The 25,290-nt window shown below is 38.6% G+C and overlaps 1 protein-coding gene across 3 annotated transcripts in view; it reads right to left on the bottom strand.

Moving 5' to 3' along the window:
- Positions 1–25,290, bottom strand: part of il1rapl2 (interleukin 1 receptor accessory protein-like 2) — a 278,122-nt gene that overhangs the window by 85,955 nt on the left and 166,877 nt on the right. For 2 of the 3 annotated variants that reach the window (XM_086084960.1, XM_086084961.1), the window contains exons 3-6: positions 17,053–17,222; positions 15,490–15,593; positions 676–862; positions 440–593 (exon numbers count right to left, since the gene is read on the bottom strand). In XM_086084960.1, the coding sequence (XP_085941086.1) occupies positions 440–593; positions 676–862; positions 15,490–15,593; positions 17,053–17,222 (615 nt within the window). Of the gene's footprint in view, positions 1–439; positions 594–675; positions 863–941; positions 1,153–15,489; positions 15,594–17,052; positions 17,223–25,290 lie in introns of those variants that run through there. The other variant, XM_086084962.1, reaches the window with a different exon arrangement.

Raw genomic sequence — 25,290 nt, 5'->3', positions numbered from 1 at the left:
CTCAGCACATTGCAGCAAAAACTAGACTTCAGATCAGCTTTGAAGAAATTCAGCAGCAGGGGGAAAAAGTGGAAGGTCTTAGGAAGGCCAAGACAATCACTGGACCTTAACCCAATAGAGCATGCAGTTTACCTCATGAAGAGGAGACTGAATGAAAAAAACCCCACCAGAAACAAACAAGAACTGAAAGAGGCTACAGTAAAGGCATAGAAAAGCATTTCGAATGAGGGCAATGCCACCAAATATTAAATGTTATTCACGCTAAGTTAATGTGTCCATTGCAATACTTTTGCTCACACATCTAGATGAAAATTCCATGAACAGCAGGAATTCTGAACTTTGTGTCCTATTTATGTCTTGATCTGAAACCCAATGTCTTCAGTATACAACAAAAACAATGGAGCCAACTTTGCCTATCCATGAATGGTCTGTGTCCTACCTGTGACTTTGAGCTGCGTTGTCCTCCGCACCAGTCTGGATCCATACTGCAACTCACAGGTGTAATTTCCCCCATCCTCCTCCTCCACCTCAGGGATCCAGATGTGTGTATTGTTGACGATAATTGAACTTCTCCATTCGACCCGCTCGCACTCCTGACAGGGCACACATCCAACTCATCAAACGGCAAAAGAAAGGTTGAGTTACTCTTATCTTAGGTGTGTTTGTGTGACATACCTTATACCAGGCCATTTGAGGTTGTTTGTATGGAGCCAAATAGTCTTCTATATCACGACATGTGATCATTTTGCTGTGGGTAATCTCTGCTTTCTCCAGATAGCGGATGTTGCTGCTGAAGCACTTTCCTTCATCACTCTCCTCCACAGTCATGGACATAGACACCTTCATGCAGTATGTAGCGTTCCTAGAAACACAACAAAAATCCAAATGACTGACAAATCTCACACACACAGAAAAACACCGTTATGATGCAATATAGTCACTTTTGGAGCCTATCCCAGCTGACTTTAGGCAAGAGGTGGGGTCAACCCTGGTCGGGTTCTCAGTCAGATCTACATTCCTAAGCTCGCTTGGTCACAAACTATGGGTCATGACCAAAAGAACAAGATCATGGATACAAGCAGCCAAAACGCCTCTGTAGGGAATCTGAGCCTTCCATTAGAGATAGAGTCTTGATCATGTGAGAGCCTCAGCTCCTTCGAATCGAGAGAAGCTAGATGGACTCTACAAGAATATAATACAACAGAATGGAACAGTACGGGAATGGTAATCACTTGAAATTTACATTAGAAAGCAGCTCATATCCTTCGTTTAAATATATGAAAATAGTGCAAACTCAAACTGTGATCTGTATGATGCAATGATGCAACACATCATTGGACGTCAAGATCTCTCAGGGTAATTGTTTTTGTGTGTGTGCTTGTGTGTGTTGTGCCAAGTTCACCTCCAGACACAAAAGACCTCATTGATCTCTGTTATTCTCACTTCACGCACACACACAAGGATTTTTCCAGTCAGCGACCTAAACAGGACCACTGAGCATTAGAAAGGCGAATGAAAAGCCTTTCATCCATCTATCCCTCAGTTTGTCTCCTCTTCATCAATCCATCTATCGCCTGCAGCATCTTGTTTTCTTCTTCAGTGAGTCACTTATCTTTACCTGCATGCTCCTCTGATTTTGCCTGTCTCTGTTTTTGAAAACACTATCAGTGAGCATCTATATTTGTTGACCTCTGTGCAGTTTTAATGGCAAAATGTTCACTTTTTTATGTGCCCTGCTGTATACAGTATTTCAAAATATCACACAAATTAACTTTGAACACTATGACCCAGCCTCAGACTTGCCAAACTGATTTTATCACATCTTCTTGTGAATAGCTTGAGATGAATCATTTAATTTCACACCGCAAGTGTAAATGGAAATTAAAAGAAAAAAAAATCTCATCCTCCCTCAAAGCAGGCACTGCATAAGGACATTTATTTAACTAGATTTATGCTAGAACATTAATTTACACTTCACATATATACATACATCTTGAAGCTTTGATGGTATTTGCTTGTATATAGTATATGTATGACTATGATACACAATGAGTAATGAAGCACTAAAAAGCTTTGACTCTTTCATTGAAATGATTGGGTTTTGATCGTGTGTCACCGTCTTCCCTCTCTGCTCATCTAAACCGAATAATGTTTTGTTTATCAAACAATGACGACATTCTCTATTTTTTTAATTTTGCAATAAGCAGTTAAATCTTGAACTGCGTCAGAAGCATGTTGTGCATGCTATGCATCCTTTCTGAATGTAAAATGCGCCTCGACATGTGGATGTGTATTTCTATCTATATATAATTGCTTCCATTTTACACATTTGCTCTTTATTTTTATTTGTTTATGTTAAAAAAAACAGATCTTGAACCTTATCAACAGGAAAAACATGCAGAAAATAGATTTTAGCTGATGATTTTATTTGACAAGTATATCAACAAAAATATTATTTGTTGATACATTTTGATTAAAAAACGAGACAATACTACACATAGACTCTAGTAAAGCGAAGAGAACATTTTACATTTGTATACAGGGCTTTTCCACCGACAACTGGGGCTACACAACAGAAAAAGGTTAGTCAATTGTTTTTATTTATTTATTTTTTTCCCCTGGAGAGCTCTGTATTGTTCATTCGGTAATTTTACCTTTTTGACATGTCATCATCATTGCTCTCTTTGTTTTCCTTCTTTTATTTATTTATTTATTATTATTATTATTTTTATTTATTTTTATTTTGTATGTGGGTGAGTTTGTGTATGTGCGTGTGTGCGTGCGTGTGAGTGTGTATTCATTAGTTCACCTAAAACCTATTAAAAAAATCCCATACCGTTCACCTAAACCGAACACTTCAGAATCCAGCCAGAGTCGTGAGGCCGTCAGAAAGACCCGAGGAAGGACCAAAGAAAAGAAAGGAAAGTGAAATCCAGCACCGACCAGATACCACCTACCACCCACCGGGCCACCAACCAGAGTCCTTCACCAACCCCAGAAACATCTAAATTCCAACAAATCAGGGAGACCTCAAGAGACCAAAGGAGAGACTGAGGAAAGGAAGGAAGGATAGACGAAGCAGAGTGAGATCCACAGACGCCAGCCTCCACCGATTCAATGACCTGAGGAGGAAGCAGATTGTGTCTGAGTTTCGATAGATGCTGGTGTGGTGGATCTGGCATGCATGAAAATCTCCACCAAAGAGGGGGACCGTCGACCCCCGCCAGGATAGAGCAAGCGCAACACCTTAGGGCCCCCCAGGCCACGGCAGCGCCAAGGGACAACCCCCGGGCCCCGCAGGGGCCACCGGCCGGAGAGCAAACCCAGGAGCAGGAGCGCCCCCCACCCCAACACGTCCCGCGCCCCCAACCCAACGCAGTAGGATAGGGTACTGCAGGCCTGCCAGGCACCCCACCGGTCCACAGCCCCCGCTCCCTCCACAACCCCCCCGCCCCCATCCAGCCCCGCCATTCACCCCAACCCAGCCCCAGCCGCCCCCAGGCAAAATAACGTTCGCAGGAGATTTGCCGGTTATGGCAAAAATAACCATTGCCTAAACAACCACAAACTAATGCTACAACATAGTCTCTGTAGTAATGTTATGCTACTTTTTCGTATGGTAAAACGTTATGTCACTTTTCCACATATTAAAATAGTTCTCAAATGTGTAAAATACATGTCTGTATTTTTCTTTTCTTCTGCTCCCATGGACAGTCGTTTCCTTTCACAACATTAGCACATGGCTACCATGACCGAAATCACAGCCCATTCGAGAGAGAGAGAAGGGTATGGCCTAGGCGTGGCCTGGTGCAGCTGTTTACATAAAAGTGACACACCGCTAAAACAGGCTGTTTTGAACAGAGTGTTTTTTGGCTGATTTAGGGACAGCAAAAATATTAGATCCAAAGTCAATGTTAACGAATGCATGTCACAGACATGTCTTTTACACATTTGGGAACTATTTTAGTATGTTGAAAAGTTGAATAATATAAGACCTTTAATGTAATGTAAGCACTGAATGTATGACTTCTAAACTGATTTGTACTTTGCCTGGTCCATTTATTAGTAATTCCACGCAGTTGTATACATTGAGTACATAATAATGATGTGTTGTTAAACTATCATATTTTAATCTTATGCGGTAAAACATACTTCACTTTTCACAATTTCAGGCAGAGGATAATTTTCTTTTCTCACTTGATGTCATATTGACACATTGAAGATCCAAAACTCAAATGCAGTTTTTTTTACTGGCTACATTGGCACATGTCCATGCTCTTACCAGCATAAGCTTTTCCAATAACCATACTTACCCCATTTTCCAAAATTGGCAAGGAATAATCAGATGGTATTTTCAGCTACTCTGCACCTTCTCAACTACCTAACGGTTGTACTACATTTTGAAAAGACGGGCTGAGCCCTTAAGATGAAACAGACTTAATTTTACAGTCATTATCAGTAGCCTACAACATTTGACTCTACTCTGGATTTATTAATATCCTCTCATATAATAAATATTTAGTCCCCATTGCATATTGTCCACCTCCAAAATGTTTTGTCTTTGTTGATGAGCTTTTTGGAAACTGATATGATGAGCACTGTCACTTACATCAGTTGGCTAATTTCTAAGGATGTCCGATACCACTTTTTTTTTTCTAGACCAATACTAGTATAATAATTCACTTGAGTAGTCACTGATACAGATACTATTATTACTTTTGAACCATATCATTTTACCCAAAAAACATCCATCCATCAACAATGACAGATCATTTTAAAGAAAGACGTTCCAATATAGCGGCGATTGCGTGCCGGGTGGCACGTTTGGGACGTTTCCGGCGAGCATTTTTCTACTTCGCCCATTGTCGGCGTTGGCTGAATTGTACTTTTTTATCACGTCAGCGACAGCCAATCGGTGCCGAGATAGTCCACGTCACCAAATACGCCACAGCAGACAAAACACAGGAAGCGGTTGTGTGTAGAACGTGGAGCATAGCAATGGAGGATAGCTCGATCATCACGGTTTGCAGGCATCCGGAGATGTACGACATGGCGATCTACGTGTACCGGGACCGAGTCAAAAAGGAGATTGCTTGGAGGAAGAAGCGTGGAGATCGGCTTATCTGGTGAGTTTGTTTATTTAATTGTCGAAGTGTGAAGAAAGCTAGCAATGCTGCACTGAAGTTAGCACCACCTACCGAAGCGGAACTCCTCCATTGCAGCGATGAGCGAAACAAATTCCATTGAGAACCCCGCGAAAAAACACGCGGGAGACCAGCATAGCGTCGCAATATTTTCGGTTCGGTCTGAACGTAGCATAAGAATTCTCTTGAAATGTCAGCTCAAAGCTTGTTTTTCAAATCTTGTTTATCATCATACCATTTCATTTAAAATGGATCTTTGACATATATGGCCTTTAATGGCAGTGAATGAGTTAATCTATTATAATATTATATAATATAATATTATAACAATATAAAGCACCAATTGTAGGGCAATTTGATAAAAGGGGTATGTGGCTCACTTGTATTTGTATTTCAATAAATCTACACATTACACAAATATTGAACATAATTTCACTGTGTCCGTGTGCTTTTAAGTAATCTTACTATATTTGGTAAGGCAAATGTTTGACAAATGAAATGTGCTGTGATGGCACTGCTGTCATTCTGAAACAGGTGAGTGGAGAAATAAGCATAAGGACTGCAACATGAAATGGTGGAAAGGGAAAGTGACTCAGCACAAAGTTGAGCTCAGGTATATTCCACATAGGGTTTATCACTGCACTCAAAATACTACTATATGTGTTTGTGTTGAGGCAGACTTATCTAGAAAAAAATCGAATTGCCTAAAATGTAAAATGAATTAATCCCCAAATCATCTTGTAATCCACCGTATCAACCTTGTCAATAAATCAAGTGTCCTCCTTGCAATTACCTTCCACTGATCAGGCCAGGCTGCTGCAGGGCGCATTGAGTTATGGTGCTAATAGAGGGGGATGTATTCTGGCCAGCAGGCCGCGTGTTTATACCTGGATGGAGCTGCAGATTAATTTGACTATCAATCTAACTAACAGGCAGCAAGGGGGAGGATGACACCTGCGCACACTGAGGCAAAAGCACATACGCTTAAACTATATTATAGCATAAATGTTGCTTGTGCAAGATTTTATGAATTGAGTTTTCCATTACATGAGTCAGTGATTGTCCTCTACTGTTTTTAGTAAATCAATAAACATACAATTTATTGAGTGACAATAAAAGTGAGGGTTGTTACTTCACTCTTAGTGGGTGTCAATGTAGTCAGTTATTTAAAAAATAAAAATAAATGTTACGGTGGTGATTCCCCCTCCCCCATCTTTGCAGTGGCCTGCATGAATCTGCACTTTATGGCAGTCATAAAAATAATACTCTTGCCTTGACCTGTTTTAGATTATTCAAATATTATACCATTCGATCATACCACAGCACTCGGTATCTACAAAGAGATGACCAAACATTATCTTCTTTCAGTCAAGTTATCCATATTGATCTATTTGGGTGAGCATCTCTCCGCAAAAGACGACTTGATACAGTTTTACGTGGGGTGTGAAATGATTAAAGGACGATTTGAACAATTCCATTTGGTTTGAATCAATATGGTATGGCTCAGTTGTAGAGGATGTGATGCCATTTTAAGGTCATTTTTATGTCTATTTGAATAAACATTTCAGTACTGTAAAGTGTCATTTAGATATTTCTCTCCAATAAAAGACGATTCAATACATGCCTCGATATATTTCAAAGTAGAATGAATAAACTTGGTTCAATGCACTCGTATCTTTTGAATCAAAAAATGACTTTCTGGTTCAAACCGGTTTTTGTTACTCAAAAGGACGGTTAAATGTAAATGTTTTTTTTTTTTAAAGAGCTCAGTCAGTATTGTTCATTCGGTAATGTCATCATCATTGCTCTTTTTTTTTTTTTGTATGTGGGTGAGTATGTGTGTGTGTGTGTGCGTGCATGCGTGTGTATTCGTTAGTTCACCAAAAACCTATAAACATTTTTTTTTTTTTAATGTTCTGTACGATTCAATTATTATGATGCGCTTACTTTTTTGTTGTCATTATATGTCCACTTGAATAACCTTGTCAGTACTGTAAAAGTGCCATTTGCTTCGAGATTATCTCACTCCAATAAAGGCGATTTGATACGTATCTCGATGTACATTATTTAAAAGTAGAACAAACTAATTTGGTTTGATTTGATTCACTCCACCTTTTAAATAAAAAAATGATTTTCTGGTTCAAAACTGTTTACACAACTAACTAACTAACTAACTAACTAAGGCTGCGTTCACACTGTAGCTCAATTCCGATTTTTTTCACAAGTATCAGATTTTTTTCATGCAGTGTGAAATATCGGATTTAACAAAACATTTGAATTGGGCATCACACCCTGCAGTGTGAACGTAGCCTAACTGTCCATCCATATAGCTTCTGTATATGAATTGATTGCTATGATTAAAATCATAATGCAGCTGTTATTCAGCTAAGCTCATTCACCTTCATTAAAATGCAACAGCAACTGTCCTTCACATTTGACAAATGCATTTCAACAAGCTCTCATCAAATTTATGGACTGCAAAAGACCTAGTAAAGTAGGACAACATAGGGCGCTATGGATCTTATTTTTCTTTATTTTTTCTACAGCAGTAGTGCTGCACCGTTGCTATGGATTAAGCCCATATCATTCGATTCTGCACCTCATCATTTACAACCAAGGCCAACAATCACTGGCAGTGCAATAAGTGTCATGTCCTTCATGTAATGAGGCGGAAAGGAAGGCTTTGAAAGTGGGCTGAAGAATTGTGATGTAGCACATCAAATTTTCTTGCAGGGACTCAGAGACTCCTTTCCACCATAGAGCTTTATTATTCATACAGGTAGTGTATTGAGGAGATTTAAATATCAGCATTAAAAATATCGGCCATAAATAACGTCATGGAACTTAATCTCAGGGTTTAAAGGGTAGCATTTTGATTACAAATAATCAGCTTCATCTGTGAATTTGAACCGAGTCTTGATTTTTCCTCAACCCGTTTGCATAGTCATGCTTTCGTCATCCCGTTTGCAGTGTCATGCTCAAGTCGCAACCATCTACAATTTATTTTCACACTCCCCCAAGAGGGAAAGCGCTATGTTAAGTGGATTTTACTGACGAGTATTGGATCACTGTGACTAAGGAGACCAATTCCAAGATAATTAAATGCTTTAGTCAAAGGAAATCATTTCCACTCTAGTTTTAATGATTGAGACCCATGTAGGCCGACTTTGAATATTGTGGAAACCAAATCAATTGCCTCATTACAGTATATATACCACAGTCTCTGTAACAGTAGACCTAACTGCAGGTGGTCTTTAAGCCTTCCTCCATATCACTCTAGCTCAGATTGTACAGTATTTCAGAGCACCCTAAAAAATACAGTATACTGAACTTCAATGCAATTAAACCTTTCTTTTTCTTTTTCTCAAAAGCATGGCTCAAGCTCTCAAGCTGGCATGAACTGGCAGGCGGCCCAAACTGGCATGAGAGTGGTTCTGACTCAATGGCTGCCAAGTCATAGAGGACTGCCAAAGACACTTCAAATGACCGCTCTCTCCTTCTCTCCTCTATTGCCGCTTCCACTGTCATTGTGTGGGCTTGTGCCTGCTTGCTCGCTGTATCGTTATAAATCTGATGAAGAGAAAGGTTAAACATTCATCTGGCATCGCAAAACACTTCTGTGCCTATGTGAGAGTTTCTTTTGTGTGAGCTTTCATGGAGGTGTAATTATCGCATACAGGAAGACAGGTGGTTCCGCTTACTAGAAAGACCCCAGGGGAACAGCTGAGATATAAGAAGGCTACAAAGGAGCACACGTCCCCAAGAAACAGATGGCAAACATAAATCAGCTGTTCATTTGAATTCATTGACAAAAGCTAAACGGCGAAACAGCTTCATGCAATTATAAGTGAGAATGACATTGACATTTCAGAAGAGAAACATCATTTAATTTAAGACAATCTGAATAATTTTACTCTTCAAATATTATGGAAACATTTTGGGGGGAAAGCCCTTTCCATTTCCCAGTGCACAAAACTAGGGTGACCAGATGTCTAAATGTTTGACCGGTACAGGGTCCCGGCGTATATCGCCAACCCAATTGTTTGTCCCGACTCCCGATATTATACAGGTCCCGTCCCTTATTTTTTATTGTTTTGGCCATGTCAATGTCAGTCACACAGTTGTCATGGCAATTCATACAATAAACCCGTTAAAAAGGAGCATATTTTGTTACAACTGGCGTGAGGTATAAACTATATTGGTTATTTGTTCAATGTTGGCAACTAAAACTGCAGTGTGGCATTTTGTAACTGGATGGACAGATGGCACTACATCATAAATGTATGAATAATAATCAACCAAAAATGGAAAGGAATTGGCATAAAATGTGAAAATGGGTAAAACTTGGTGTACACTGTAAAATATTTATTATAGTTTGAGTACAGACAATACTTCTGAGACATTATGATGGCATTTCACTGTTTCTGCCTTGTGCCCACCAGATCATTTCAACAAAATAGAGATGTATTTTTAAAGCCTGGCACTGTTTCACTTCTTTTATTTTCATTGACTTGAAGCAGCAAGGGTCCGGTTCTAGTGCTCCCAGTGTGTATGCAACCAATTGAGCAGAGCCTATTTAAGACACATCGTGTCGCATAAAAATGCAGTGAAATAACATACGGGACATTCCACCATTAAACGAGTTGCAGTAGTTTCATGCTGCGTTGAATTGACGTCCATGAAAGGTAAAACTGAGAAGTGGAGAATCTTGACCGTGATGCTGACATTTAACACCTCTGTTGGGATTAATTTTTTAATCACTTATGGGCTACCATACTCGGGCTCATGGCGAAACATATTTCTGAAGTGAGAGCGAGTCATCCTGTCCCAGTCATGTCTTTGCAAAACCTGCTGTGAAGAGAAAGGTTGGCAACAAAAACAGCCAATTTTAAGAAAAAACAGGAGACAGAATGGGTTTTTTTGTGCGTTTTTTTTTTTTTTTAGCACAAGAGCACCCCGAAATGTCGGAATTAATACACAGAGAAAGTTGCGGTGCTCTAGAAATCAAACGTCATTACTCAACTAGCCACTTTGAGGATTATGCAATATACCAGGGATATGAGAGAGAGGACCGGGAGCACTAATCACGCTCATTTTCTGAAGAACCTTAAATGTTCTGTACACTTATAAGCTAAGGAATATTGAGAAGATTGGATTACAGTAGTTGTATTTTTTTTTTAAATACTTGAACCTCTTTTTGTGGAATAGTCCAAAAAACCCAACATAAGTTGAGTTTGAGACCCCGGATTTAGATTCTTAAATTAGTAGGGATGGTACCACTCACATTTGAACCGGTACTATTCCAATTCTCGGTACCTGGGAATCAATACCCATACTCAACGGTACTAATTTTCCGTACTTTTGTTCCTGCTCGCTCTCTCTTTCTTGCTCCCCCTCTCGAAATTGTTATGCAATTTATTTATTTATTTTATTTAAGTGATAGTAAATGCTCATCATTGATTATTTAACAGTAATATATTTAAAAAAATCAATTTAACAATTACTTTTCAATATATAAAACTTGACAAATAAAAATGTAAATCAAATGAGTCACAGAGAAAAAGTTAAAATAAATTTTACAATTATTAAAGTATAATTAATACACAAATTAATATTACAAAAAAAACAAAGTATGAAGCAAAGTTCTGTGCAATCAACAACACAAGGAACAAAGTTAAACACTAACAGCAAATAAATAAAACATTGAATTGATATTATCTTCATTTTTTTGTGCAGTTGTTTTTCCAGAACATAAATAAAGCCTGTCACACGCCACACAATTAGTTCAAAGTTCTAATCCACGTTGGTCTCAAATATAGCATAAAAAAGCATGATGTGAAAGAGAATAATTGGGTTTAAATCAATCATTTGAAAGTACCCAACATTATCTGTAATGCTCGCTACATTTTGGCCACTAGTTTTATTGTTCCAATTTACAATGTATTTACCGAAAAGGTAAAGCCGTGTACCTTCCAGCATGATTCGATTTGGTGGGGGAAGACGGACCTCTCTGTTTCGGCGACTGTGTAATAAAAGGAAGGTGACAGCTCTCAGCAAGTGAGGACGACACCGCCGGCACCTCCCTCTAGCCGTGCACTCTTTGCGGAAAACTGGGGACATTGCCATCCTCAACCTGGCGCGGAGGCTGTCATACTTCCTAAAACTGTATTTTGTTTGGCTTGGCGCTGTAAAAATCTCGCTATCTTCCAAACCAGGAAATGTATTTTTAGCGCTTGAAAACCAGCGCGAGTGGGTGACGGTACGCTGGCGTACGTACAATGTTGCGTTCAAGTGCGCCTTGGAAAATTGTCAACTCCTCTACTCCTTACAGTCACTTAATATGACGCGCTTCAGAACGGAAACATGGCACCGTTTGATTTTACGTGAATCGGTGCTCGGAAGTACAGACCCCATACCACAAAAAGTACCATCTTCGGTGCCCGTCCCTATAAATTTATCTAACATGCATATTTTGTAATGTTGGAGGAACTCTGAGAAAACTTGATCAAGAACAGGGAGAACATGCAAACTTCATACTTGGCCAAAGATGATTTTGAACCTAGATATTAGGCATGCCAGCCATTGCTACTTTGGGCAATATCAATATTAACGATCAGTATGTTCCTAATCCTAAAATATGAGCATTATGGTGCTTGAGGCCAAAGTCCTCCACAACAGTGTGTGGCAATCTGTCTACTAACTAAAGCCCTTAGAAAAGGTGATACCAAACCAATTAGTATGAAGTAATACTAGAACGTACTGTATGTAGTAGTTTGTATCTTTGATGTCAATACACTATAATAATGCATAATATGGAGTTTAGTTTTTGTATTTTTAATCATCACTGATGTTCACTTTGTACTGGATGGCAAACTTTGAAAGTTATAATAATTCAGTTTTCAGTCACCTCCACTGTTGCCAAAAATCTAATGTGTTTAGCAGCAATAAAGAACAGTTGAAAATGATTATCCAACGGATCAGCCAACAATCATTAAGAAAATCTGCAATACACAGAGTTTGCCACCCAATACGCTAGCAGACCAGTTTGCCTGTTGTTGTTGTTGTCCCAAAACACAACCAAACCAACATGGAAGTGGTCCCTCTATCCAATGTTTTCTAGCTGGCTAGAACAGTAAAATTATCAACACAGAAAACCCCTTGTGATGTGATTTTTCTTTTTATGTTACTTTTTGATAATAAGTCTCTCCACTCCTACTTACATATTGCTCAGCATTATTAAACATTCATGTCAGATTATTTTGTTGACCAGACTGAAACAGCACTGGGAGAAGGTATTTTGATAGGTACTCAAAAAATGGCCCTTGGAGCCCTTTTGAGGTGATGGGGCCCATTTTCTTAATGCTGCTCTTCAGAGAGAGTATCCATTGTCTGCTGTATGCTCTGTTTACTTTGATATCATTTTGCTATGTTAATAAGAGAAGCTCAATTTCCACTGTGTTACCTCATCGAAGAAGTACAGTTTGTCCCGTGACTGAGGAGCTCAGACATTTAAAGGAACTGAATGTTTCATCCTCCCCACCTCTCTCTCTTCCTTCCCCACTGCCTCACTACAAAAAACAACCTTCTCTATACAGTCTTGCATCTTGAATTCTTTATTCTAATTACCCTCTCACATTTTCATTTTCTCTTTATCTTCCCCATTTCTCGCTTCTCTTCCACTTCCAAGAATTCACTGCGTTTCACCGTGTGTCTTGTAAACCCATTTCTCTGCAGCTCAGGACTCAGAATTTTTTTATTTTCCAGTCCCCTGAGAGAGATTGCAACTAACTGCTTGTTCACCTGTGCACCTTTGGCTTTGTAATAGTGTCTACAGATCTTTTTTGTCTGGATATCTGCCCTCATACTCACAGAGCAACATACACTACAATTGAGGGATTACCATCCTACTGGGATACACTACTGCAAAGTGACTGCGGGTAACACATGCAATGGCAGTGTTTTAGATTGTTATATTATCTGTGAAACTCTGACTTGCTAGAACTGAAGGAAGTTGAAAAAGACAGAATTTGCTACCAGGTAATCACTTGGCCATGTAAATATAGGTCCTTTCCTAAATACCTGAGCTTGGCCACTTTTCGGTCACGTGGTATATCCTATGAAGACTTCTGACATGATAGCTTGGCAAGTTTTTTGTCATTCCTCTGGTCAACCATTTACATGTGACATGATCTATTCTGGTCTGATGTAGGCCTATATATAACACTACACCACAAAATAGTTCACACCCACACAACTCTCCGCTGCGACTATAAATATTAGTATTTGTCTATAAAATTATTGTAAATACACCTCTGCAGATGAGATAATGCTCTTTTGGCACTCTCTGACAATGAGAGCATCACTGCCACCTACTGTAGTGGATGTGCCATTACACTTTATTCTACTGCGGCTAAAATATATATATATATATATATATATATATATATATATATATATATATATATACACAGTGTGCCTACCAGTGGCAGGTAGTGAGTTTCAGATCTGGGCCTTCAGTGGGTATTTAGGTGACCTGATCTCCTGCTTAATATCACCATCACATCACAAAATATTGTACAAAAACACTATTCACCTTTGTGTAGCATAAAGAAGAGACAGCGGCACTTCTTGTATTTGAGGATGATACATTTATCACTAAATCAAGTAACACAGACACCTTTATCATACATCACCACCAATCAAGCCCAAATAACTACTCTACAACACAGCAGTTCACAATCAATATTTATCAATATAAAAACCTTAAATGAAACACATCATACCCTCCAGCGATGCTTAGGCAGCTGAGCAATTTTCTTTGATCGTGCCTGTCTGTCCAAGCTAATTGTTGCACTCATACATCCTGCTCTGAAAGTGCTACGAATCCCCAACAATCGATTTCCGTATTGAAACAAGCAAGCCAGCCTACATCTGACGTGTAGTCGCTCATCCTATTTGTATGTGAGCATCGTAAATTACAGAGAAGAAAGGTCCGCTCCAATGATATTTGCTGGCTATAAATACTGTTTGTGATAGTTTTAAAGCATTTTATAGCATTCTGCTTTCTCATTTAAATTATTTTGGCGTATTTTAGAATTGCATAAAAATCAAGGGCGGAATGAACACTGGGAATTTTGTGCTATGTGCACTCCCTTCCCCCTTCCGAGCATATAACCGGTGGCGTTTGTATAGTGGCAAATTATCTGTAGCATATGTCTAGCAATGCTGGTATTGCTGGTTGTTGCCACGTGTGTGTATATATAAGAGAGAGAGAGAGAGAGAGAGAGAGAGAGAGAGAGAGAGAGAGAGAGAGAGAGAGAGAGAGAGAGAGAGAGAGAGAGAGAGAGAGAGAGAGAGAGAGAAAGAGAGAGTGAGAGAGTGTGTGTGTTAATAACAGACCCTCAGACAATGACAGTCACCAAGCCCTAATTAGGTTGTCATGCTGAGACAGCAGGGAACGAGAAGGTGGGGAGGGGAGCTTATTAAGGAGGATAGGTGTCAGGATCTGGCAGGAATGGGAGGTGGGCGGAGTGTGTGGAGGAGTACGATGGTGGTGTGAAAGGAAATTTAGTGCAGACAGGGAGAGACAGAGGAAGATGGACCAGCAAGGAAGATGCAAAGGATAAGAAATGGTGGGAAGATCTCCAGATGATGGGAAGATAGAGGCAGCTAGTGACATAAAGCAAAGCAGCTTCTGTGTGGAAGGAAGAAAAACTGAGGTGGAGGGAAGAATGGGGGAGGGACAGTAGAAGGTGCAGAGGAGGATGCCATAAAGGATCAAATAAAAATAGAGGGTGGTGAATTTTGATTTATATGGCAAAGCAAAGAAGGGCTACAACTGTATACCAATCAGCCCAATGGCCATACTATGACAATTTCAAATGGTAATGTGAACATAGCCAACAAGTTTACGCTCTTTGGCTATATAATAATTTAGTGTACTTGGAGCTTTGGTGTGATACGAGTCAATATTGAAATTTAGCAAGATGGTGCACTCAATAATATATTACAGGATGTTTGTCAATGTTAATACTTTAAATTGTTGTTTTTCAACCACTGTTATAGGAAAACAAACAGTAAATCTGTATTGGGCATTACTCATTGGGGAAAAAATCTCTTAATGTTAATCAAAAGCTTGCAGACGCACACCTCAATTAGCAGCCATGTTTATCAGAAATGAATTGACAACTCTAGTTGAAGCCAAAAGAAAAAAAAGAAAAGAAGGAAAATGAAGGACAGTATCACAAAGTGATGCCAGCAATGCCCAGTGTGATCTGTGATGTTTCACACAAGAGAACTGGTAAGTGTTTCTAAGGCCACATACACATACACAGACACACGTTACCTTAGCACACAGGTGTAGAACCCGTTATCTTCCATTTCAGCAGACCTGAACCAGATGGAGTCATCTTCTTTACTCAGCCTATGACCTGAGAATATGATGGGCTCCTGGAGGGTTCAGAGTGAATGTTAAGTTCAGTTTATTGTCATATGCATCTAAAAAAGTACAATGTGCATTCTAATGAAATGAAGCATGTTGTGCCCTGGCACTCTCTGAACCCAATGTCTTGAATAAAAAATACATATGCACAATGAAAATGACCCCAAAAACATAAACACATACCAAACCCAACATATTCGCTCAACAAAAATATAAATGCTACACATTTGTTTTTGCTCCTATTGAGATGAAGTCAAAGATCTAAAATTTCTTCCACATACACAATATCAACATTTCTGTCAAAAATTGTTCATAAACCAGTCTAAGGCCCCGTCCACACGATGGCGCTGTTTTGGAGGTTGAAACCGATCACTTTTGTAACCGGGCTCCAGAGTGGAAAAATTTCAAAACACGCCCCGTACGCAGCCGTCTGGACACCTTATGCAGAATAATCCTCCAGTGATGACGTAATGGTCGCAGCTCGATGACGACGCGTTGTCGCAGATTGATGATGTATGCGCCAATTCTCGCATGACTGCGCGCGAACCGTCAGTCTGTCAACAACAATGGCGGATAGCCATGTCGTAGTCGTTTTGCGCAGCCTCCTTAGCTTGCTTATGCTTTTGCTGCAAAATATTTTGCTTCTTTATTCCCACGTTCAACAAGCGGTGTTGCACTTGAATCACCCGCCATTGTCACTTCTCCTGTGTTCGTCTTTTTCATGTTGTTTTGATACATGCAAAGCCCTGTTTTTTCTGTAGATTGCAATAAAGTTAGAAAACAAAAGTGTCCATCTTCTTCGCCGATTCTTCTTCCACGCTTTCCGTTAACTGCCTGTGGCTGCGCTACAGCGCTGCTCCAGACTTGGCATATACATTACAGCCGTTAAATGTCCTCAGCGTCTTCTTTTGGACACACGCAAGTCTTGAAATGCTTGTGTGTGTGCAAGATTTGTTTGAGGAACGAAGCCGGCTTTGCTTACGTCTGGACGGGGCCTACATCTGTGATAGTGAGAAATTCTCCTTTGCCGAGATAATCCATCGCACCTCACAGGTGTGCCATATCAAGATGCAAGATTAGACAGCATGATTAGTGTACAGTGACTGCCCACAATAAATGTCCACTCTGAAAGGTACAGTTTGGTTTTATTGGCATCAGTACTGACTGTTTTTCTGAGTCCCCAGACCCCCACAACCCTACCCCCACCCCCAATGAAATAAAACAGCACTTTTCAGAGTGGCCTTTTATTGTGGGCAATCTAAGGCACACCTGTGCACTAATTATGGTGTCTAATCCAGTGTCCAGTTAACATGGACGATAGAGGTCGCTAAGCTAAAATGTGCAACACTTGATCGTAATATGGCACCTTTTAAAAACAACCTACGTGCTTGTATTTATTGGAGGACTCTGTAATATGTATAAACCATTTTTTTTCCTAGAAAATAAAAAGTCTAAAAGCAAGTTCACCTCAGCATCCCCTTTGTTCTTGTACCAGATGAGGCGCAGTTTGGCGTTGGTGGCCATGGTGTAGTTGGTGCGGATGTAGCTGTAGAACAAGGCACATTTCACCCTTACTGGCTCGCCGGCCAGAACGTGGTACTCCTTCAGATCCACTGACCAGTCAATGCACCCATCAACTGCGGAAGCACAGAAAGAGAATATCGATTGATGATCCGGTGACAAACGTGTGAGAAACATCTGAATAAAAGCACGCTTTGTTCTCATAACTGTTAAGGTAAAACAGCCTTTACGTTTCGTAACAATGTTAGGGTGAGACTTGGCCAGCCGCAATGAATCGGAAACAAATTCCAGTAGCAGGTAAGATGTAGAGGTCAGCATGGAATTTCCCTCTTCACATTCTCAGGCTGTTGTGATTTACACGTTTTTCTTAGTCTCAGCCTAAGATGGATGTTTTCTGTTTAAAGCACAGGCCACAGGTACTTGAATTAAAGCTGTCCTGTCCGGAAGAGATAAAGCCTCTGAACAGTCATCCGCCCCAAAATACCTCATCAGCTTCATATCCTTATTGTTTCCATCCTAAATGTGTTCACAGGGGGCACAATGCAAAGCAGCTGTCTGTATTTCCTTACAAATGTTGGATGATTGATGAGTAACCAAATGTCGGCCCATTGGATCTCGTTATATAAGTCAGTTTAGGTAAAAATGGACCATTGAAATGAAAGAAAACACACCAATCAAATGGGTGACATTGACACAGAGAAAGAGAGAACTTTTTAAATGTAATTTATGGACTTTCATCCCCCCGTGGATATAGATATCTTGACAATGAGAGACAGAATGATTCATTTGACTGATGCCATCGGGGGTGACATTTGCATGCTTCAATTTGACACTTTTCTTGGAAAAGCAGAATGAGCCGCTTTCAGCAAACTGCTCACTATATGCACCATATTAAAACCCATCGTTAATGCTGTTAAATACGTTTAGTGATAAGTGGTTTAGCAATAGTGCTGCCATTGTAAACAAATTCAGATTTACCAATACCCGAAATGTTTCACATTGCAGTAGTAATGCTGTTCAATGTCATTGTAATTCTGAATGTATAATTCTGTTAGTACTCCATTCGGTTAAATGTATGTGCAGTTAAGTCACTGCCAGTGATTTAAAGACTTCATTTGTTTGAGACCGTGAAATAAATTTAAGGCCCCATACTTAATTGGCTACATTTATAGATTTAGCAATAAGCATTAAGTCAGGGGAGATTTATCATAGTCAAGCACACACTCATACACGCACAGTTTAATAGCAGCCATTCAATCTTTGAATCCCTTCCCACCGAACGCTGCTGCAAATGTTACTCCGTCAAGTTCTATTTACACAAAACTTCATTTTCAGTTGCGCTCCTGGGACTTAAAAAAAATACATAGAATACATAATGTCATTTGTTTCCAGTGTGCAATTTGTGAAGTATATACGATCTGTTATCAGTTCCTGGCCAGCTTTTATGTTCAATTCACGTATGTTACATCGCTTTGGAAACTCCTCCACAGCCCTTCTGCGTGGGCTGGGTACCCGTTCTTCATGTTACACACACCTATTACTCTTGTTTGTGATTAGTCTGGCTCCATTTAATTCTGTCACTGTCACCATTTCGGTCCCAGGATTGGACTGTGTGTGCTCATGCCTGTCAGTGTGTCATTTATGTGACGTTCATCTTTCTTTTCCTGTCTTTTCTGTTATTTGTGAAGAAAGGAATGAGGATTATTCTGGTTCCTGTCTTGCTTGTTCCATTGTGTCTAACAAAATCTTCAGAGAATTTTATATATTATTATGTCGATTTATTATTGTATATCCTTAGGTCATTTGGCAGTGTTGGTTTGTCGGACTGGAGGTTTCATAACACTGGGGATGCAGGGAGTTCTCTTTGGGAGGGGCCACTATTTTCTAATAGCGCTGATAGAGAGGCCCTCACAGAATGCAAACCTCTGGCAACACTAATGTAAAATATTTGCAGTTTTAAGGCTCATTAAACACTTGTGAACCAAAATTCAATAAATTATTTTTGGGGTTTTTACAACACCTCTACACTATCGACTATTTTGTGTAACACTCAACATTCAAGAAGACACACGCACACACATTCACATTCACACAAATTAAAAACACAGGTTGAAAAAAGAAAAACTTCTGCAAATGTATAAATTAGATGTGTATGTATGAGCTTGCAAGCCATGCAAGTAATGTGTGTATGTGAGAGAGATATTTTTTTGCGTGTGGGTTTTAAAATAGGAAAATTAATAGAGGTCAGCCAGAGTTGACCATTATGAATTAATGAACTGACAAGAATTGAAGGTGTTGACACCCTGGGATGAACATTTGGGTCTATTGGACTAATGCTGTTTGTTCCTATGACATGGGTCAGATACACACAGGCAAGATACAAATCCAATTCTGACATCGCTTTGAAAAATGTGCACTCCGTGACCGAGTAGTGAGTAGACTATATGTATCTGCGGGCTATTACAAAAGTAGAATCAAATAGTATTTCATTCACCAGTGCTTCTTCGTGTGCTTATGCATGAGTGGGTGTGTTATTTTTCCTAGTCATGGTTTTGTGTAAGAATGCCTGGACGACCACAGCTGTGTTTGAATGTGTGGGTAGGGTTTTAGCATGACCTGGTAAATAATCCCCTGCAACTCAATCGGCATATGGATGTTCCTACATGATGCAACTAAAGTAATCCTGTACTAAAAATAACAACATTTAACATGTGCTGTTTTTTTCAAATTACCCCTACATAATGATCGACAAAATACTATCACAGCTTCAAGTATTCAGTTTGTGATTATCAGCATACAACTCTGTAAACTGATATTAGAACTGACACCAGCGCTTAACATCAAATCCAGGGCCTAATTTACTGAGATGAAGGCGTATATGAGATGTGGAGAGAAATGAGAGAGCTTGGAAGTGAAGTAGATCTAAATGGGACTAAATTGAAGTATTCTTTCTGTATGTATGTTACTCGTCAACGGACAATAAAGCTGCTTGTGATCATGATGTCTCTGATCCACTGTTGAAAGGAGGCTGAGTCACTCCTCTTTCATCTACAACCGCTTCAAGCAACAAAGCGTAAGTCTGAACACAAAAAATAATTATAATAATAATAATAAAAATAATAATTTTGGCCAGCAACTGCATAAAAGCCATTTTTTTGTTAGATTTAACTCCTCCAGAGTGTGTGGCAATTGTATATCCAGTATGTGCCTATTCTGAGTAACAACTAGAAAAATTGGGACTTCAGGCCCAAAACCTCCTCTGGGAGGCCAGCACCGATTGTTACCATACAATCTGGGCAATAAATCTAATTAATTCGATACATCGTCATTTTAAAAATCAAATCGTTGAAAATGTGCGAAATCGTGAAAGAAAATCTATTTTGCACAAGTGGCAGAGAATGCTGGATGGGTGGTTTACAAGAGATGTTTACAATAACTACCAACTACTTAATTGTGGCATTTAAGCACAAACTATGAATGTTAAATTTATGTTAAAACTAATTTAGAATCAGTATACATAATTTTTGTTTTAACATTTTGCACAGGAATTATTTTTGAATAAATGAAACCTTTAAATAAATGTTTGTTGAGTTTATTAGATTAAAATCGATTAAAATCGTAACCGTCCTGAATGACTGCAAAAATCGAGATTTTATTTTTTGGCTATATTGCCCAGCCCTACCATGCACTCAAATAACCTAGACACAAGGAAATGTGAAGGAGTAACATGGCATGAAGACATGATTCCTACTTGTGATTGGCTGCAAGCCAGCCCTGAAAATCATTCAGAAACTCATAAATTGCATTGCTGAATTGATAACAGGATGCAATACTTTTTGTTGGAATTTCAAAAATAAATACAGGAGTGGAACATTTTTCTTTTTTATTTAATTTGTATTTATTTAACCTTTATTCATATTGATATGTTTTTGGTTAAAATGGTAATTTTAAATATTGTAAAACCATTAACATATATCTTTAATTTATAATTTGAATCTGATTGTTTCCCAAATAAGATGAAAATCGCCAAAGTAATACCTCTGTACAAAAATGATTGCAAACACAGTTTTACTAATTACAGACCAATTTCTCTATTGCGTCAGTTCTCAAAAAGTTTGGAAAAACTTTTCAACTCTGGACTTGATTTTTTTTTCGAGAACCATAAAATAATAAATGAAGGACAATATGGTTTTAGAACCGGAATAACTACCTCCATGGCAATAATTGATGCAATAAAAGAAATTACAAATGCACTGGAACAGAAAAAATATGCAGTTAATATCTTTGTTGATTTAAAAAAAGCATTTGATACAATAGATCATTCAACCCTTATTGAAAAACTGGAACAATATGGTATACGCAATACAGCTGGAAACTGGTTAAAAAGTTATTTCACAGAAAGGGTACAAAACAATATGTTAAAATGGGTCAATATATATCAGAATAACTTGACATAGTTTGTGGCGTTCCCCAGGGCTCCGTGTTTGGTCCAAAGCTTTTCCATGTATATATAATTGACATTTTTAATGTATCACAATTACTAAAGCTTATAGTATTTGCAGATGATACAAACATATTGTATAGCAGTAATACTTATAATGAGTTAAAATCCATCAAAAAGTGGATGGACATAAATAAAATCTACTTCTATAATTTACACAAAACAAAAGTTATGATGTTTGATAATGTTAAGAGTAATTATGAATTGCATAAAACTATTGATGGTGTTCAGATTGAAAATGTAAATGAGACAAAACATGTTTGGAGTTTAATCAACGGGAAGTTGACATGTCCCACGTCAGACATATAAAAACAAAAATCTCCAAAAGCCTCTCAATTAATAACAAAGTGAAACATTGTTTGGATGGAAATGCACTTTGTATACTTTATTGCACGTTGATACAATCATATTTCAACTACTGTGTCGAAGTATACACTTATCAATGTACAATTAATCCTCTAGTAATCTTACAGAAATGGGCAATGCGGATCATTCATAAAGTTGTTTTTTCTGGTCACACTCATGGTCTGTTTATTCACTTATATAAAGCATTTAATGAATTACTACCTAATAACTTACAATATATTTTTTATTAATAATAAGAAAACCTCTATCATAACTTGAGAGGATATGGAGATTTTATATTACCTAAATTTAGGTAATTTTTTTAGGGTGGGACTTAATAAGTTTTTCTTCCTCCCACTCCTTTTCAGGCTCGGTTTAGTTGAGTATTGTCTGGAGAAATTGATAAATTGTTGATTTTGGTTGGTGCCTGAAATAAATGCACAATGAATGAATGAATGAAAATATGAACATGACGCTATTTGTTATTACTATGTGCGTGTGTTTTTTACAGCAGTGGAATACATAAGTATCCAGGCAGAGAATTTGCAATGTGTTTTGTTTTTATGTTAATTCAAACAATCTCAAAATGTGAACATTAGTGTTTAAGCACAGTTCTCTAATAGTCCGTTTTGCATCTAACTGTAAATTGCCTTTGAAGCTGATTGGAATCGGAATCTTAGCTGAACCCTCAAACTTGCAAAGATGAAATATTCTCTCCATTTGTTCAACTGCGTACTACAAATAAAAGCTGCTGCAAATATATCTTCTTTACATCTTAACACTTGAGTTATTTTTACCACCAAAACTCAGAGAGCATCACGTTGTTGACTCAAGCAAAATCTGTCACTTCAGCTGCGTCCCCGCCACCTCTCTAACTGACTGTGAGAAGCTGAGCCCTGCCCTCGCTCAGCAGCTGACACAGACAGGAGCTTCGTAATTAAAAAGTGTAGCGAACTACTCCTTCATCCGTCATTCTGTCAATTTTTCAGATAGTGCACCCAAAATTCAATCATATGAAAGTTTCCATGATATTCAACCAGCCTGTATAATAGTGAAGTAAGGCAGTTTCAAAAATATTTTTTAATATATATATATATATATATATATATATATATATATAAATATTTGAGTAATCCCTTAAAATCAAATCAACTAAAATTGAATTTGGTTGATTGAAGTCAAAACAACTCTAGCAAAAAATAAAATAGAACTGTACCCTTAAAAAAAATACAGTGACATTATGGACAGCACGTGGCAATGAGGCTAGCCTAATAGATTTGTGCCAATGTATTAGGATACAATGAACTCCCATTTCTCCCTGGGAATATTACAGAATCCCAGAGCCACCCACATATTCCCAAAATATGCAAAGGCCCCAGAAAACAACAACAACAACAACAAAATCACTTTCTATTCACTTGAGGTCCTCATTCAAACGAGCAAGTTCAAATCATATCAGTACATGACAGCATAAAAGCAAAAACACACTGCATGTGCTTTGCTGTTAAGTTCTGTCAAAAACGCTGCCTTGAAACGTCATGCATGATTAATGCTGAAAGACCAAGTAAAAGTGCAGATCCCATGCTAAATCTTTGATACAAAAATCAAAAGGCCCAAAAGAGCAAAATACTTTTAAGTTTTAAATTATATTAATATATCTTTCACTTAGTCACCAAGGAAGCAACTCACCTCAGTAACCACCTGTTCGAACTGCTACCCTCGGACCATCACAGCGTCACAAGAATGGTAATGCTTGTGATGTATAGAATGAAGAGGGTGCTCAGTGCCGTGTGCACTTCAAGTGCGGCACCCGGTAATGTTTGCGCATGTATGGGAATGTTTAGCCGGCTAATGAGCATTCTTTTAAACTGTTAAGCAATTTGTCAATAAAGCTCAACTAGGCAGGGTATTAAGATCATTATCATTACTTCGCTGTTGGCCTCTGACAGCGTCCCAGCACAAACAGCAAACTTAGACGTTGGACCGGAGAATTGAACCCTCTCAGGTTAGCTTAGTGCTAGCTAGCTAACTGGTGCAACAGAACATGGTCAATTCCATTCTGTAGCGATAGTCACAGGCCACGTATAGGCCAACTTCCAGTCACAATGTCTATCCTAGAAATGTGGGTGGTTGTGGTTGTAAGATTAGGTCCTGACACAGTAGTATGTAGGCTTACGAGCAGAAAGACAAATCCTAAAAAACAGATGAGGATAAAGGAACAGAGAAGCAGTGTATGAAGTGCCCCCCCCCCCCCAAAAAAAAAGAAGATGGAAATGAGCTCCATTGCCCTGGGACGCAAAACACACTTTTTAAATTGGATAATACCATGCCATAAAAGCATTATAGTAATTCTGCGTGTCAAAAATGACTGTTGCTTTATACGGTTAACAAATAATTAGCATTATGTGGTCCAGTTCTACAACCAAAGTAGGTCTAAACATATTGTTGATAAATAATACCCCTCTGACAATATCATTCAAATTTAATATTAATTTTGTACAGGCAAATCTGCCTAATGAAGGTTTAACAAACAGTGATTTTTTTTTTTTGACTGATTGTGCAATTTGTTGTTGTTGTTGTTTTAATGCCATTGTAACCACTTGAAAGTAGCACATTTGGCTTCACGCTCAACTAATACGCACACAGTTGGAGCCATGTCTTCTTATTTGACTTGGACGACTTTTGTGTGATATGTAGCTTAAAAACAAAAAGTCAAACTTTAAATCTTTGATTATGCTCTATTGTTTGGGCTTCTCATCAGTGAGACAAAATGAAGGGAAAAAAAAGATACACTGTAGAGGCAACAGTTGAAATTGTGAATTGGAAATACAATGACAATATAATTGGAAATTTGGATCTGCTCCTCCAAATATTTTTCAGTTGGTATAGAAACGCTTCTACTGTTGGAATAATTTGGCATCTACCAGTCACACCAGTATGGCACAATCAAAACCCTCCTCGCCACACAACCATAGCTTTAAAACATGTTCCTAATCCGCTGTATGTATGTGTGCATGTTGTTATACTGTATGTAAACTTCTTCTCTCTGCCCCATTTGTCACAATGTCACTGGGGCTTACAGCACACATTTTCCCCACATTTGTTAGTTACAAACACACACACACACACACACACACACCCCCACACACCCCCACACACACGGTCCCACAGGCCTTCTTCATGCCTGTCATTAATAAAGAAATTGCAGCACACCTGCTCACTGACAGCACCCAGCAGAGAAAGAAAATGGAAGTGCAATATTGTGTAGGTATGCATATATAAGTTATGGTACAAGGTAAAATTAATCCAATAATGCACTTAATATAATACTAACAAAA

The sequence above is a fragment of the Leptonotus elevatus genome, chromosome 9 (genome assembly GCF_054856555.1).
Source record: "Leptonotus elevatus isolate MCC_2025b chromosome 9, RoL_Lele_1.0, whole genome shotgun sequence".
Lineage (NCBI taxonomy): Eukaryota > Metazoa > Chordata > Actinopteri > Syngnathiformes > Syngnathidae > Leptonotus > Leptonotus elevatus.
The sequence above is the reverse complement of the archived record's forward strand: the minus strand, read 5'-3'. Positions and strand labels throughout refer to the sequence as shown.